The 18,718-nt window shown below is 37.5% G+C and overlaps 1 protein-coding gene across 2 annotated transcripts; it reads left to right on the plus strand.

Annotated features, from left to right (window-relative positions):
* The first annotated feature begins 3,310 nt into the window (after window positions 1-3,310).
* On the plus strand, window positions 3,311-16,117 carry LOC105033985 (glucan endo-1,3-beta-glucosidase 14). 2 transcript variants are annotated; one of them, XM_010908998.4, is made up of 3 exons: window positions 3,311-3,964; window positions 4,898-5,937; window positions 15,799-16,117. In XM_010908998.4, the coding sequence occupies exons 1-3, from the start codon at window positions 3,694-3,696 to the stop codon at window positions 15,880-15,882; spliced, it is 1,395 nt and encodes a 464-aa protein (XP_010907300.1). In that variant the 5' UTR covers window positions 3,311-3,693; the 3' UTR covers window positions 15,883-16,117. The 2 variants fall into 2 exon arrangements, with proteins under 2 accessions (XP_010907300.1, XP_019702389.1); XM_019846830.3 differs by having other exon boundaries at window positions 3,315-3,574.
* The last annotated feature ends 2,601 nt before the right edge of the window (window positions 16,118-18,718 follow it).

Consider the following 18,718-nt stretch of genomic DNA (forward strand, 5'->3'; position numbering starts at 1 on the left):
GGACTATCTAAATTTTTGGGGATCATCTTTGGAAGGTACTATGCCGGCAGATGCATGTTGACCATGGTATCCTTGTTGATGCCATATCATCAAATTCAGTTTGTACGCAACCTGCGCAATGAATAAAGGCAATGCATGGGTACACGTTAGCATGGCCTGTGAAAAGAAAATGCTTACATGTAATGATGTAGCAAGTCTTGACTCTGCAGGGACCCAGCGTCCGGAAGTGCTAACGTCAGGAGTCGCAGGAAAATGCTCCTGAAACGCCTCAAGGTAAATTTAATCGGTGCCCTGGGGTGATGCTGAAGTTGCCGAAAAGCTTCTAGATAATGATAAAGTTGTGATGCCTGAAGTGACAGCTTGTACCTCTGAAGTGAGGTGGAACAGAAATGGGAGCTGGGAAAATGGTATGGTAAAGGAGGTTGGTGATCAACCTGACGCTGAAAGAATGCATGCTGGTAGCGAAAGTGCGAATCTGCTCCTCAACCTAGAGCAAATCGATGACTGGGGAGTATATGCAAACATGTGGGGGATTGTGATAACTCTTGGAGCCAGCCTTTGGGGGGAAGAGCTGGAAGAATGAGGTGATCCAGATCGTAGTTATATGGTTAAACAAGAGGAAGTGGATGTGGTTTGCCTTGCTAGCTGCTACCAATGGCGGTCACAATCACGTATGGATGAAAAATTATTGATCAGAACTGTTTTATCATGTATATCTTAAGCTATTCAATAAAAAATCAACACATCATTCATTGTTGAAAAAGGTTAACGGTCATCAAATTTAATTGAAAATTTTGAATGAAAAAAATTTAGTTTTTCTAGATGTTCAAGATATATATATGATAAAACGGTTCTAACCAATAATTTTTCTGTACAAATAGTGATATGGAGCCCTTGTGCATGATGTCATGTATCTTGCATACAACATTGAGTGCGCATCATCCATGCATACTCCGCCGTCACCATCCATGGGTTGTGCTTGCACCAATGGTGAGGTAAACCCATTCTGCCGCCATTAGATGATACCATCATCTGTTTATAAATGAGGTTTACTCTAATGCTTCCCCACATCCCCTTGTAATTAACTAAAGATGCTCGGTTTGATTCTTAGGTGATACGTGCAAGTGGGTTTCTTTCGTCTTTCCCCTTCCGCCTCTCTCCATGAAAAAAAATAAAACTCTCTCTCTCTCTCTCTCTCTCTCTCTCTCTCTCTTTTTTAATGATGCACTATTTTTGTTGCATACCTTTATGATTAATAAGCTTTCTCAACCAGATCCAGAGACTGGGTAACTAGTTGGTCTTGTGACTGGCCACAGTTACTACAACGTTAAAGGATACGCCTAGGGAGTTTGTTTGCAACATCTGATGTACCTTAAATTGCTTTATCATGATCTAGGAGTAATTTGCTTTCAGTCCCATCTCCTTCCCCTCGTCAGCATTCTATTGACATTCAATATAAAACCTGGGCAAAATCCAACAGCCTTTGATGTATGTTAGGTTGTCAACTGTAGAGTTGCAACTAGAGCTGACCCAACCTGCTACACCAGATATTTGGCAGTTTGGGATGAGATTTTGGCCCGCCGGGTCACATTGGGCCCAAATTTTTCAGGTTTAAAATTTGGACCACGTTCGAGCTAAAGAAATGCCCAACCTGGCTTGACCTAAAAATTTGAATAATATAAGAGATTAATATTTATGAATATCCTTAATTTCTTCTCTCTATAATTTTCCACTCTGTCTCCTGAAAATCTTGACCACTTTCTTTTTCTTCATCTTCTTCTTCTCTTTGTGGCTTATTCTATTATCTTAACTTAGATTCAATTTGGCTGGGAGTTTCGTTTACAAGGAGTCCAAGTGATGGTGTTCAGCAGGAGCATTAAAAAAAAAAAAAGAAAAAGAAATAACGAAAGCTATGCCAGGTAGATTTTATTTGGTTATCAAAATTTTAGAAATAAGCTAAAAATTGGAATGAATATTGGCATCGTTATGAAATGAAAAAAAAAAATGATAATATTCATAAATATATTAACATCTTTTCTCAAAAAATAATATCAATATTGTTGAATAACATTGTACATTATATATCATAAATCATAATAACATAGTGTTATGACATATTTTTATGATTTAAATTGTTTCTTTAATATAATATCAATATTAAGGAATAATATTGCATATTATACATTATAGTATTATAGCACATTATATTATTCTATGAACACCATATAGATAAAATATATCTATAGTGATATTTTATATTTTAATTTTTAATATTTTAAACATTATGTTAGCATTAAATAATAATGTCTTATTGTACTTGTTTCACTCAGGAAAAATAAAGGAAAGTATAGTTTATAATCTTTGCTTTTCTTCCTTTATTCCTTTTCCTGAAATCATAACATATGCTATCTACCAGACTTATGAGTCCTTTTATTTCAATTAGATTTTTTTTCTTTTTGTAGTTAGCAGTGGATGAAAATTTCTCATTTTTATGCTAGTGAAGTTTAATCGAAATTAAAAAAATAAAAAAGACATAAATTATCAAAAATAGTAAAAATATTTTAAAATTTTTTAAAATAAGATAAAAGTTTGATCATGACCTCTACGGCTATAATTTTGGAAAGACTTCTAATTTGATAGAAAGAAATTTTGGATCATTGCTGTATTAATAAATATCTATGTAATATATTATTAAAATCATATATATATATGATATTATTTTAGAATAGTATATATAATTATATGATATTACAAAATTAATATTAAAATTTTTACATGAAATATTAGACTGAATATATTATTTCAGTAATATCATATTAATATATTATAATGCTAATATACACAACAATAGTATAAAAATATACAAATTTTATTGTAATATCTAATATTATTATGTTAACAAAATATCGTACTGTAATATGTTATTATAGTTCATTATTATATCATATTAAGAATAAAAGAATATTAATTTTATTACAATATAATAAATATTAGTTATTTATCATAACAAATATTGTATTATTATATAATTATGTCGTTATATTATAATATTACTAATAATTATTATAGCATATCGAGTTATATTTGGATATCATATATTAGTTCAGTTATTATGGCATGCCGAGTTATATTTCGATATCATATATTAGTTCAGTTATTATGGCATACCGAGTTATATTTCGATATCATATATTAGTTCAGTATAATATTATAATATAGTCGCTTTACAACGCGGGAGTGGAGAGAAGTCGGTACGCGGTTGGTTTCTCTGAAGTCTTTCGTTAAAGAAGCTTTCCGTTTCGGTGATTCTTCCGCAGCCACAGCCGGCCAGGGTCGTCGCTTTTTCCACAGAGCCACGTAAAGTATTAAAAAAGGAAGAGGCGCAAGTTACAGCAAACCAAGAGGTCCAGAAAGAGAGAGGAGAGAGAGGGAGGCGTGGGGACGATGCAAGAGGCGGACGCAGGCAGCCACAAGCGACTGAGTGGAGCTCGGCCACTGCGGGAGGAGGGAGAAGGAATCTATTCGGTTCTTGTCTGTCTTCCTCCACCTCGCTGTCTGTGCGGGTGGTGAGCGGGTACTTTACTTTCCTTCCTCCAGGGGGTGCCGTGGTTGTGGTGGTGGTGGAGGTGAGGTGAGAGCGTTGGGAGGGGAAGAGGAGGGAGCTGTGGTTGGTTAAAGAATCTGGTCTATGGCATGCCTCCGGAACAAGCAACGCCCTTTCTCCTCCCGCCTTCCTTACCACACATGGCATCTTCCTCCACTGCGCCCGCTCTTGTCATCACCATCCTCATCATCGTCATCCCCTGCTCCTTCTTCCTCCTCCTCCTCTTGTTTTTATTCTCCCGCCGCCAGCTTTGCCGCCCTTTCCCTGTTTTGCACAACGACAAGAAGAAGAAAACGAAGATGATGTCTGGGCTGCTCCTCTTTGTTTACTGCTGTCTCCTCCTCGTCCTTGCTTCTCACGGTATAACTCTCTCCTTCTCTCTGCGCCCTCTCTCCCGCCAGCCATACCTATCAGCTTTTGTGGGATGATCGGAGGGACGGAGGGACGGAGGGACAGGTTTTCTGAAGACCCTCCCTTTTTCTTTCCATCTTTTTTTGCCCTTTTCTTTCTTTTTTCCTATTGAAATTTCTGAACTTTCTCCTTCCCTTCTTCTTGATATCTTCCCGAAAGTGCACTACTGCTGTACACGGACCCTGCAGGCCCGTGTATCCCATATGTTCAATATCTTGAGAGGTTTCGTGATCCAGATGTCCTGATTCTGATTACCTGGGAAGCTCTTTCCGTCTTTCATCGTCTTCCCTTTTTTTCTTCTATTACCCACCATCTTTCATGCATCTCAGACAGCACTCCTCCATGTCTTCCTTCAAATTTCCATTTGCATACCCGTGAATTTATGAAGTTTAAATTCAACGCGTGATGCCTTACTGAATTTTGGGATCTCTTTCACATTCAGATCATCTCTGTAATCCACTGAAGGATTTTTTTTTCCTAAAAAAGAAATTGATTGAAGGCCTGTATATACATATTTTTGTGTATTTATTTATTTAAACCTCGTTGCTGTTCCCACCACCTCATGAGGTAAAAGGCTGGGTCAGATTGGTCACCAACAATTTAGAGATGGAGAAAATTCCTTTTTCTATGTTCTCGTAGGAGGTTTTGTGCATGTATCAATATTTAGGTGAAATGGTAAAAAGAAAAGGATTGAGCTGTATTTTGCTGTGTTGTTTGGTGCAATCACTCAATTGTACCTCTCCGCTCTCGGATGAAGAATTTGTTAAATTTGAGATATCAGACGAGTGGACCAAAATCCCTAGCGGGTTATTGTTTAGAATATCCGGTCATGTTGTATATTTACTGTCTGTCCATCACTGAGTTGTTTCTGTTTTTGTGCAGGCCCTGCGACAGTCCAGGCATTTACTGGAACTTATGGCATAAACTACGGTAGGATCGCCAACAACATTCCTCCACCTGAGAATGTTGTCTTACTTTTGAAAGCAGCAAAGATAAAGAACGTTAGGATCTATGATGCTGATCACAGTGTCCTCAATGCGTTCAAGGGGTCTGGGCTTGAATTGGTCGTGTCAATTCCTAATGAATATGTTATAGACATGAGTGTGAATGAAGACCGGGCAATGGAGTGGCTCAAGGAAAACGTGCAGCCCTTTCTTCCTGATACGCATATCCGAGGGATTGCTGTGGGAAATGAAGTGTTGGGAGGGGCGGATCAAGGACTGGCAGAAGCTCTATTAGGTGCTATCAAAAATGTGTACAGTGCTCTTGGAAGGCTTCAGTTGACTGGTCTTATTGAGGTCTCAACACCACATTCAGAGGCTGTGTTTGCTAATTCTTATCCACCATCATCATGCACTTTTAAGGAAAGCGTTTTCATATACATGAAGCCGATCTTGGACTTCTTTTCACAGACTGGTGCTCCCTTCTATGTCAATGCATATCCATTTTTGGCTTACAAAAATGATCCTGAGCATATTGATATTAATTATGCCCTCTTTAAGCCAAACTCCGGAGTTTATGATGCAAAGACCGGTCTGCACTATGACAACATGTTGGATGCTCAGATAGATGCAGCTTATGCTGCACTGGAAGCTGCTGGCTATGACAAGATGGAAGTCCTGGTTTCAGAGACAGGTTGGGCTTCAGCTGGGGATGAGAATGAAGCAGGAGCTACAGTTCAGAATGCAAGGACTTACAATTTCAATCTGCGCAAGCGGCTTTTCAAGAAGAAAGGGACTCCACTCAGGCCAAAGATTGTGGTTAAGGCATATTGCTTTGCCCTGTTTAATGAGAATTTGAAGCCCGGGCCAGCATCTGAGAGACATTTTGGTCTGTTCAAGGCTGATGGGAGCATTGCATACAATATTGGCTTTCGGGGACTGAAGCCTTCAGGTGCATCTCGATCTCTTTTATCGTTGAAGGTATGCAGCTTGTCTAAAACTTTTAATTTCTCAAGTGACCTTTTCTAGTTGTAACCTAGACCGGAACTGCTTGAATGTTATCCTATTGTAGTGTAATGGTGAATGATGATGACATTAGGCATGTTATAAGTTTTGGATTTAATATTCTATATACAAAACACTTCTAGTTGTAACCGAAACTGAAACTGCTTCAACATTATATTATTGTAGTGTAGTGGTGAATAATAATGACCTTTGGGCATGTTACGTACATCCATCTATGTATACATACAACCATATATAGATACATACATACATAAGATCTTTCTCTTTAATTATGTCTTAAATAGCAAACTATTATCTTGTGCATTATGCTTGAAAGCAAGGTTCACTGTTGGAATATTGGATCTCATACTGGTACCACGTTGATACAATATTTGGTACACTTGGCATGAAGGTTGATTTGGCATTCTGAGATCAGTACGCCTCTTATACCGAGTCTCAGTTCAGTACTGATGTGGTTTGGTATTGTCCTATGGTACACCTCCTACACCTAGTCTCAGTTCAGTATGTGTACAGTACGGTATCCTCGATATGGGATGGTATGCACCGGTGCAGTGAACCATGCTTGAAAGTATTCATTGTAATGCACTAGGTATGTTGAATTTGCTTGATTGAGTGTTCTTGGTAAGCCTTAAGCTACTTTGTTGCAGTATGCTAATAAAGAGTTGCTTTGGGGCATCAGAAAGATCTAAAATGCCATGTTGTGTGAAAATTGCTTGCTCACTATAGTGATGTACTATCCTATGTAGTAGATGCTTTGTTGTGTCCATCCAAGGACAAAAGCATGTCAACATAAATAGATGCGAAGAACTTTCAATGAATAATTAAGCACTCGACATATCTTATTTTTCCTAATAAGAGGCATACTTCAGAACAGTACACTTTTGACTCATCCAAACAGATCTTGCATTCTACATCAGCCAGATCATTTATTTAATAGCATGCAAAAGTAATCATTGCACTATGGCTAAAAGAGTTTTGGATGACAGTAGATTTGAAAGAATTGGGGGTTAAACATGAAGCATGCATGCAAACTAGGCCCATAACCCGATGAGGTTTGCACTTCACGCAGAAGGCTTGTGGCACAAGCAAGCTTACATATAGAGCATGTGGGCACACCAAGGACACCAGTGTCAGGTATGCCCAACTCATTCTGCATTCAAAGATCAGTAAATTGTTCAACTCCAGCTGCAATTGCCAAAGCAAGAGGGCAAGGGTACATTTCAAGTACATCAAGGTTGCCCTTGGAATTCTCGTCTTTATAGGATCTTATATAGTACCCTTGGATGACACCAAAACATACATTGAAGCAAGTATTTCATTGCTGATTTTTCAATGAGCAATTTGTTTATCCTATATTCCTTAGCCAAATCATTTTCAACTGGTTGATCTTCAGTTGGTGGATCTTCAGTCATTGAATTCGCTTGTGCGATTGAAAGTAGTATCATCAGCTGGCAAATCTTCAAAAATTGGGTTTTCAGTTGTTCAACTTATGACAATTGGATTGTGCCATCCATATCTGTAGAATATGGACCTTCAAATGCCATGTTGGCCATATTTTGTCATCATCTGCCTGAACAGCAGCTCATCGGAGAGCCAACAGATTGGGTTTAACAGCAGCTTTTTTACCATTTTTAAAAGAACTAAACAAGTTAATCTAAACTCTAAAGAAATGCTGATCTATCTCAACATGGTCCCACTGTGACCTTGTTTTTTTTTTTTTTTCCCTTCTCCTTTTCCAGTAGTTTTCTCCGAAGCATCCCTTAGATTTTCACCTTCTATGTTCTGTATGACCACATTTTTGGTAAAATGATTACCCTAAAAATGATCTAATACCAGACAAATGTTGCATTGAGGTTAGGGTTGCATGATATTTTTTGAGGGAGAGAGAAAGAAGAGGATATGAGTAGGAGGAGAAAAAGGATCCAGAGGTGATTGTGGAATCGAAATCAGAACTCTTCAAAAAACATTTGCAATTTGAATTTCAACATTTGGATCTCCCCACATTCTCATATAAGAGATATCCAAATGACCCCAATCATAATCCTTACAAATGAAAAATTTCTTAATGCGATATATCATGAAGTTGACTTTTCGACACTAATCTTAAAAACAAACTCCCACTCAATTAAAACATAGACCAATCCTTGTTAAATGTATTACTAATGAACCAAACAGTGGTCTAACGTTGAGGAGATCTTAACAAATCAAAATTTTCTAGAAAAACTCTCTGAGTTTCAGCTTGTGATTAATCCAAAGATGCATAAATAGGCGCCTCCAACATGTACCATGTTCTGCCAAGTGCCAACCATCCATTTGTTGTTCTTCCATGTTGAAGCAGAAGAATTTAAAAGACACTTAAAAGAATTTAATATCAGAAAGGAAAATGGATTTAATAAGTGGCGTGCTGACTTGTAATGGATACCCACAAGATTTAAAATGCCAACCATAATGCCCTGTATCACATGTTGTGCCACCCGATATTGGATGCCATGCCCATACCTACCCATAATGATCCATATCAATAGGGGAGCACCATCTGTACTGATGAACTTTGAGTAGATACGAGGGTGTGCTATTCTACATGCTGTTTCAGTACATGATAGATATTATGAAATTGCAAACCTTGGGTTCTGACATGGTGTGACATGGCTAGTTTTTACACTTTTTGATACAATTTTGAAATAGAGGTGCATGACTAAATTTAATTTAATATTTTGATTAGAAACACCAAAAGCATACTTTTGTTATTCATGGTCCAGAATTTCTCCAACTGTAAAAAGATAATAGTCAAGCCTTGTTCAAACTATTTGGTTGTCTCTATGTCCTCATTTGCAACAATTCATGTTGAGAGCTATATCTGATGTTCACCTAATTGTATATGAGATAGGCATTAGGAACATGTTATTGTAGTGGTGGATGGATCAGGAGTACTTGGAATCCATGGCAAATTAAGTGATTCTCTTGTATACATTCAATCTATTTGTTTTGTCTTGTCACCATGAATAAAGGCAGCAGTCTAGATGTTAGCAATCTCAAGCATAATGTACATTTGGTCTCAATCTTAACTTACATTGAATAGCAAAGATACATTATGAGAGGTTAAAAATCTTGAATGACATAAGCAGTTTAGACAAGAGACATGCCATTGCTTAGACATTGTCCGAAGTCATGAAACAGCGTCAACTTTTTCCCCAGAAGTACATGAGTTTTGGTTCCATAAATTGCTAGCTTGTTAGTTGTCTTTTATTATTACTATTCATAATTTATAGGTATAAAGTTGGGGTAATGTACCATATGTGTCCTAATAGGGTTCTTTGCCTCCACCTTATAGTTGATTCCAATGTTATAAAAAGTATCACTTCTTGCCTCTAGTGAAATCTTGAGGTCATGATCATGAATGTGGATATTGATTTTTTTTGACTTTTCTCCTCAACCTCATGCATTTCCAATGTCTTAAGTGTTCCCACTGCATTAATGATCCTCTAGCTAGCATAGATTAGAAGTTTACTCAATACTCTTTCCAGCCATAGCTAAATATACAAACAATATAATTTGACTGGTATTGTCTGTAAACTATTAAGTTATTGCTCTAATATTCTATTTAGAATCATTATCATACACTATGAACAATATCCAAACTTTTCTTTTCTTTTCTTTTCTTTTTTTAATGAATATTGGTGCTCCTTGAGAGTAGACAAGGAACTAGAGGAATGTCAGAAATGAAGAACTAATCACAATATGCTATTAATTATTTAAATAAACAAATTGGTATGCCATTTCTGTTCTCCTTGATATAAAGCTTCTCTGCAAGTTCTGTTGGATCATGGATTCATCCTTCCATCATCAGCTATCATTTAAGTATGTCTTTCCATTGAAGATGCTTATCTGCTCTGAAACCAGCTTCTCTTTAGTGTCTATGCAAACAAAGCCCTCCCTGTGAATTGAGTTTCTACTGTATCCTTACAGGTATAAGGCTATCCATAGCAATATTGTCATTAGGAAGTTTGACCCAGCCTTAGGACATAAGTGTGTTATATTTCGATGTTACACCCTAGTTGGGGCATATGAGAAGAATTTTTCTTGAGAGTTTTATCCTTGTTTCCAAATCCTATTTTTTAGTCTGCATCCAAAAGCATTATATTTCCATGTTCCACCACAATTTGGTGCATAAAAAGAGAGTTTCTTGGGAGCTTTTTTGGGATCATATTCATGCCATCAATTGGTTAACGCTGTGAACTACTTCAACCTCCATGATTTTATACTCCTCATCTCATAATCAGGATCCCTTAAGCTCTTTGAGTTCAATTACCTTGGGAGACATCCAACAGATGTGCTCAACAACTTGGTATTCTTGGCCCTAGTTTCAACTCATACTATGGTTCCAAACAATTCTCTTTAATATAGGAGTGATGATTCAGCTTCTTATGAGGCTTCAATATAATAGAAAGCCTTATAATCTGATTAAAACAAACTCCTTAAGAAGAAATGATGTCACCAATATTGCGATAATTCTCACCACGATGGAATGCTGTATTGTCTCGAACCATTTGGTTCATGGCATATCGAGTTGTATCGGGGGCTGACCATCCTCAGTTTGAGAAATTGGCGAGGGAAAAGGAGAGAGAGTAAAACAAGTAGAGGGAGGGAGGAAGGGGGGAGAGAGAGGGGCAGGGTCGGGCGAAGGTTTCCACCCATAGTTTCCCTATTCTGAATGAAACAAATGCTTGGGGGGCCTTTTTCTATTTTTTCAATTTGTAAGTGAAGTTAGCACTCTTAAAAACTACAAAAATAAAAAAAGAGTCCTCTCGAGCCTTTGTTTCATTCAAAATAGGGGAATTGAGAGTGGAAGCCCTCTTCTAGCCTCCCCGAGCCCCCTCCCTCCCTCCCTCCTGTCCCCCTCCCTCGTCAGTTCTCCCTTTGACGGTATATGCCGGAATGGAATGACATGGTATTGTATCATACCTTATTGCCGGCCAACCGAAGTGGGTACTACTAGTACCGCATATGTTGTTCACCACCAAATAAAACTCAAGGCCAAAAATGGAGAATTGCTACATGGAATTGTCGAACTTTTCACTAAAGTATGCCAATGGATGTCTTTGTGTAAAACAGCTTGATGCTAGCATCAAATTAATAATAGCCCGATACCTCGAAAAACTTTCCAAATTTGCTGGCCAAAAATTAGGTGCATCAATTGTCTCATGGACAAATATCTTCAACACAACATCTCTTTTATCTTGCATTCAAACAAGTGGTTGTTCTTGTCAAACTTGATGAGTTCCATTAGGGAGTTGAAATCAAATTCGCTATAGAAAATAGCTAAACTATGAAATATATACACCTCATCTATTGTGAGAGCAACCATTCAATAGTGGCTTGAACATTCTATGACCTTTCAATAGTTGCTTGAATGTTCTGTGTCCACTTTGATGCCTATAGATGATGAGAAAACCTAGGAAAGCGATGCTTATAAAAGTTTCTCTTGATGTAGAACTGTCATCATTTGTTAAATATTGTTCTTAAGGCACTTATAAGATGTTCATACAAAGAAATAATTCATCAAAGCACTTGGATAAAAGCTTTTAACCAAAAGAGATATTGCTTGTGTCATCATTCTAATGTGTTGTTGAGTCAAAAGGCAAGACAAGCCATTCATAGACATGAACCTTTGATCCAAATGTCATTTTTCATGTATTATCCAGTCAAATTTGTCCTTGAAGATAACAGTCATTCTATTCTTCAATATGATAGCAGTTCCAAAAGTTTACCAAGTCATAGGATAGAGTTTAGTTAGTCCATGGTTATCTTTCTGCTTGCACAAGTGTTTGCACATTTGTTCCATATCTTTTTGAAACTCCATGGTTATCTTTCTAATTGCACTAGTGTTTGCACATTTGTTCCATATCTTGTTGAGACTCCCTAATTATTAACTCACCTGGTTACTTATTTGCCTCCTACTATGGATATTTGGTAAGGTAAATACAATGGGTTGGCAGGTCTAACAAGTGACTGCAAGTAAAAGTTCCTCAACATACTGCATATCTATTAAAGTAGGCCAACCTTTGACAGCTCCCAAGCAACCACCGTCATCACCATTTAAGCCTCCCCTTCTTCTTGTGTTTTTTTTTTTTGTTCTTTATAAAAATGGGGTTGGCCACAAATTGTTGTCAAATAGCTTAGTTGAAAAGATCGACTATATTTTTCAACCATTTTCCCACCTGATGTCAATAAAAGAATTGATGTCATATTCTTGGAGAAAATAACTTTAGGCAAAAGAGATGTACGCTATGGAGACCTCCTATATTCAAAATAGTCATAGAAGTATTGCTTTGGCTACCTTCAACTTGAGAAGAAAGAAAGACATTGTCAGCTTGTGCAGCCTAACTAGCTTGGTCTGATTTTGGGCAGGCTTGAGTAAAGGTTTTTGGCTTGTCAGGCTGGGCCAAGTATATTGAGGCCTGACCAGATATCAAGTTGGTTGGGGTTCAGTTAATTTTACATTAGTCTGGCCTGACCATGCTTGACATAAATTAGTAACAAATATCACATTTTTGTGTGTCGGTAGTTTACATATTTGTGAGTCCTAGCTCTCATTGCAAGAGCAGAACTATCTAGTCCTGCACTCTCTTCTTGAGTGCTAAAACTCATCCAGTGAAAATGTAGATCCCCTTCCCTCATCTTCCCTGTCAAGGCACGTTCTCACCACCACCAATTTGGCAATTCTGAATCATATGCCCCTCCCAGATCCTCCCCCCCCCACCATCTCCCTTTTGCCAATTGCAATCCAGAGTGACAGATCCCCCCTCTCTCTGCTTATTCTTTTGTCCTCATAGAGCCGCATTTGCATAGCGACAACTATTGCTGACCAACAATTCAAGGGCAATACACTTCTCCGATCTTTCATGGATCTAATGCTTTGTTGGGTCAGATTGGCTGGGCTTGGACTGTAGGAGTCAGGCCTGAGTCCAAGCTGAACTGGGCTTGAGCTAGCACGTTTAGTTGAGGTATCCAAATGTAGCATGGCTCAAACCTGTTTTAGCCTGGTATATGCATAAATGCATATATAATAGAGGTCCTTTACTTTTTTCTCTTCATATCATACATATTGAGATCACTAAGTAATTTCTTAAGGATTTCCTTAGTTTAAAATTCCATGGGCTTCCAAGCTAATCTTTTTGTTGAGTTGAAAAAGTTTTGGCATACCCATCATTTGAAAACCTTCCTATAGACATCTGATAGTCTGCTCAACAACATTTAACTCGACTTCAGGGCTGTTGGTATTATCACTCTTTGCATTCTTTACCTTCTACTCACATTTACACCAACTTCTTTAATGATAAATCTATATTTTTGATGTAATAGTCCCATCATCAATTAAAGTGCACAAATTTCCATTATATTCTTCTCAGTATGGAAATTATTAGTTATCGACCAATTCACCTGCTATTTTGAAGGAGTAGCTCATAGTCTGTGTATATAATGAGATATAGCTCCTTAAACCCATTCTAGCAATTACTCTTCCTCTTTCTCCTTTCTAGCAATTACTCTTCCACTTTGTTGTTATATCTTGGGAGTCTTGTTGATGTCAAGCTGTTTCATCTTTCAATTGTTTATTATTGTATTATCATCCTTTATGTCTTGAAAATCATTGTCAACAGACATAGCCTTTAGAGGGGTAATTACATCAAGAAAAGAAAACCTGGAGGAATGCCATTTTCAGTTGGAAATGTCTAATACCGGTTGGTGAAATATAAATGCTCTCTTTTCAAGCTGCCATCTTAAGATACAACTATCATGTGTTGTGTACAAGTTATTGCGCAAGTTCCAACAGTGTTATGTTTCATTGATCACATGCCATCCTTTTTTTGGGTAGGTGATTAATTGTCATCCTTGGTGCATAAACTTGTATCGTATTTCATTGAGCACCTGTGATCCTTTGTTCATCAATGTCTAAAAACCACTAGAATGGGATGATACTAGTGGTACCATATCATTCTGGTAAAAAAGGGGCAATGGCACATAGGATGTCAGTGTGGGACCACATCCTGTACCATGTGTCGATATCCGGAAAAAGCCAATATGCCCTTTGATACTGGTTTTAAAACCTTGCATATCATCTTGGATACCCAAGTTCAACAGTATTGTATTTTGTATGTCACCTTATCCTTCAAATCTTGAAAATCATTATCAACATGTTAGCCTTAGAACCGCATTGAATAATACTTGGAGCAATATCTTTATTGGCTTGAAATGCCTCACATGACTTTGTGTAATATGGTCATCCCTTTTGAAACCACCATCTTAGGATCCACTCATATGTTGCATAAGTTTCTGCATATGTTCTTTCAACAATTTATTTTATTGATCTTCTGTTGTCCTTGGTGCATAAGATCAACCACTTCAAGTTGACATGCTTGTTTTTATTCTTTTTTAGTTTGTACTTTTGGGGTGGGCTTGGGTGGGGAGTGAGTGGTTCTAGAAAAAGTATATTAGCCTTATGTGCCAAGCAGTTGCTAAAGGTCACAGAGCTCTCCAGGTCTACCCCAGACACTAGGCTAATAGTATCTAAGAATTGAGATGCATTTTCATTCCTTGGGTTCTGCCTGGATGCCAGACTTTTGAGCCTAAGCTGACAGTCTAAACTTCGCTGAGCCTTTATGAGACAAATGGCTAATCGATATACTATTTAGAATTTTAGATAGGTTTTCCTTTGTGAGGGAAGTTTGGAGACCTGTTGGTGCTCTCGAGATGAATACCATTTGCTAGCTTAGGTATAACTAGCAGGCCAAATTTCAAGCACAAGCTTGGAGTTTTGGCTCAAGTCTTTTTGGGGCAACGTAGGCTTATTGGTACCTCTAATTGCATTTAAGGTTGTAATGATAACACCTTTTTCGGGGGTTAAAAAATGTTGAATGGCTAGTCACAGTTCAAATTATGCTTCTATTGAGTTTCGATTTTGGACATGTGATGATCTACAGTCTTTAATGGACCTGCTTTAATTGAAGTTTACTAGCGAGCAAAGGTCTCATTAAAAAATTGAAATAACCTTAGAAAGTGATGGAAAGGGAAGAGGTTATCTCATGGTCTGTCTACTAGAAATAGTATACAAAGCAGGGTTCAACAATACCTATTTTTTGTTTTGGGAGGCTGATGGGAGAACTTGCAATAATTCATTTGATCAAATGTGAATGTTGTTTTGTTCCCAGATCATTTCAATATGTTAAGATCTCAAGAATTTTGTTAATTATACATGCTTTTGTTCAAATCACCATTACATATGTGGACCAGTTAGTAGAAGTGTTTGAGATCATGTTTGCATGTGGGTTGTGAGCACTTGTTTGTGCCTGAATTTCATTCCCCAAGTCATTACCTTTTTCGTTCATTCTTCGTTTATTTATTTTTTGGGAACTTGTATTTTACCTGATCATGTTAGCTAAAAGAGTTGGGAAGCAATAGTGCCTAATTGGTATGAAAGACATGTCAGAAGCACCAGAGAAAATAATTTAGATATGATAAAAATTGGAAATTAATCCAATAATGAACTTAGATTATTGTATGTGCTATAGCTCCATTTTGTGCTGAAGGGGTTGAGCATGTATGTTGGAGGTAGATTGGGAATCATTGATATGGATATATGAATTATGACTTGTGAAAGTTTGAGTGAAATAGCCTAGAAACTATGTTGCTTGTTGCTGCTAATATACATTGCAACATATATTGGTAGTTTTTTTCTTTAAATTTTGTTACTAATCATAATGCAATGCCATTTGCTGCTGACTTAAAAACTCTCTAATATTCTGGGGGTTATGGCTGCAGGATGTTAGAGCTCGAGGTTGGGTCACATCTTACTTCATGGTTCTCACAACCTGTATAGCAGCCCTCCTGGCTTTGACAATGTGATGGGGCCATTTGTAGAAAATGTGCATTGGATGTGCTTAGAGTTGGATCAAGGCAATGTTCTGCTGGATCTGGTCACCAATGTGCATTAGCCATTCATAGATTGGTCACTTACATGTTTTCTTGAGTTTGTGTGATTGGAAATAGTTGATCATTGTATGTACTTCAGTACTGTTCTCTGTTGCATGTTCATAGGAACATGAATGCTAGAAGTAGAAATAAAATATAAATTGAGAAACTGTTGATCGGTCTTTGCTTTCTTCTTTTTTTCCTTTTTTTAAATGTTGACTGCATGCACGAGGACAGGTGATACAGATGGGGCTTATAGAACAAGAAACATACATGTGGTCTTCTTTTTTTAAACAAGTATTTTTAATTAATCTCATCTATTTTTTATTTTAGGAGAGGGGAGAAATTGTAAGGTGGACCTCGACCTAGGATGAATTTAATCCCTTTTCCCTCCTCTTTCTTCTTTTATGCGTGCTAAGATGATTTCATCCTAGGTTCATGGTGGATCTATTCCACCTGATAATTTCTTAGGGAGGTTGGGGGCGGGGGGGTCTTGGAGGTAAGCTCCAACGAGCAAGCTCTATAATTAAAAATTTTTGGAATTCTATGGGCATGTCTCGTTCTAGAATAATTTGTTTGGAGTAAATGTCTTAGTTCAAATTAAGCTACCTTTAACTTGCTTGTATCAGCAATAGGTGCTTTTTTTTTCTCTGTTTTTGGCTTTTAACCAAGGATTAAAGCTATTTTGATGCTACTGGGAGCTTAGGAGATATGGTTGGAAGGGGATTCAAAAATTATTATTTTTTGAAAATGGGGAGCAGACTTTCATCCTCGTTTTAGACAACTGTGGGATGTTAGAGATTAGTTATGCATAGAGAAGAAGATTTTCTTGCTAACTTAGCTCCTTTTGACCAGCTCAATACTCCATTTTGGATGGAGAACTTCCCACTTGGACTAATCATTCATTGCGGATGATGTGGTGGAATGAAATTTTTGAGTTCATGGTAGCTTTTGGTGCATAGTGTATCAAGTTGGATTATTGGGCTCGGATGCAAGTGTGTTGGGACTTGGTAATTGTTAACACATATAGGGGTATAAAAGCTAAGGAAGATATAGTGGTATCAAAATCCAGTGGAGCTAAACATTTGAGTTTTTTATGAGTATCAAAGCCCATAGTTTGGAAGCATGTTGAGGAGGCAATATGCTTGGTGCTCAATGACTAAGAATTGCTCATTCATGACATGAGTAAATCGATGCCCATGAAAGGTGATAATCTACCAACTTGTGGTCAAGAAAAAGAGTTTAAGGTGAAGTGCTTGTGAATTTTATGGCAATTGCGTTGCATATGGAGTTGCTTTGCAGAGCATTTTAAGGTACTAGAATCTTCGAATTGATAGAGATGGGTCAATAGATTGTGGTATTATGGTGGTTTTGCAGTATAGAGAAAAGATGCAACATGTGAAATTTGGATGTATAAGCTAAGGTGAAGGCTTGGAGAGTCGAGTGACTGCATGCATAAGAGCTTTGTTGGAAAAACTACAAAGGACCGTCTCTTGTATGGGCAATTATGGAAGTTAGTGAGTTGAGAAGTAGACAGTTGAATCAAAATAATTTCTTTGTTGAAGTATAAAAGATTATATGATATATTGGGTGTAGAAGTAGGCCAACATTTCTCTTGACAAATAGGAGGCTTAAAAAGTATGTAGGGTCCAAGGTTTAAGGCTTAGGATTGAGGGTTTGCAGTTTTGAGTTCAGGGTTTTGGGTTCGGGTTTTGCAAGTTGGGGTTTAGGGTTTGGGCTTTGCATTTTAAGTTTTGGGGACCCAGATTTGGGGCATCAAGATTTCAAGTTTTGGGTTTTCAAGTTTTGGATTATGAGATTTTGAGGAACTAGCATTAGGGTACTGGAGTTTAGAGTTGTAATTTTTAAGGTTTGAGATATAACGGCTTAGGATTTTAGGGTCTAGGGGTTTAGAATATTAATATTTTGGGCTTTTAGGGATTAGGGTTTAAGATTTTAGAGCTTTAGGATTTAGGGCTTAGGACTTCAGACTTAGGGCGAAGGGATTAAGGTTCATAGTTTTGAGTTTTCAGATTTAGGATTTTATGATTTTGGGAATAGGGTTTAGGATTTAGGATTTTAGGATTTTAGGATTTAGGATTTAGATTTTAGGGTTTAGGGTTTAGATTTCAAAATTTAGGGTTTAGGATTTTAGGGTTTAGAGTATAGGATTTTAGGGTTTAGGGTTTAGGATTTAAGGATTTTTGGATTTAGGGGTTTAGGATTTTAGGGTCTAGGGTTTAGGATTTCAGGGTTTAGGGTTTTGGATTTTAGGGTTAAGGGGTTAGGATTTAGGGTTTAGGGTTTGGGGTATGGGAATTTGGGTTTAGGATTTGGGGTTTAGTTTTTGGAGTTTAGAGTTTAGGGTTTAGGATTTTTAGGGGTTTAAGGTTTAGGGTTTTTAGGGGTTTAGGGTTTAGGGTTTAGGATTTGGGGCTTTAGGGTTTAGGGTTTAAGATTTGGTGTTTAAGGTTTTAGGGTTTAGGATTTGGTGGCTTAGGGCTTAGGGCTTTTAGGATTTAGGGTTTAGGGTATTAGGGTTTAGGGCTCAAGGCTCAAGGCTCAGTGGTCAGGGCGCAGGGATCAGGGTTAAGGGTTTTAGGGTTTAGGATATAGGGTTTAGCATTTTAGGGTTTTTAGGATTTATGGTTTAGGGTTTTAGGATTTAGGATTTATGGTTTAGGGTTTACGATTTTAGGGTCCGGAGTTTTAGGATTTGGAGTTTAGGGTTTGGGGTTTAGGGATTTTTAGGGTTTAGGATTTGGGGTTT

The sequence above is a fragment of the Elaeis guineensis genome, chromosome 3 (assembly GCF_000442705.2).
Source record: "Elaeis guineensis isolate ETL-2024a chromosome 3, EG11, whole genome shotgun sequence".
Classification (NCBI taxonomy): Eukaryota; Viridiplantae; Streptophyta; class Magnoliopsida; order Arecales; family Arecaceae; genus Elaeis; species Elaeis guineensis.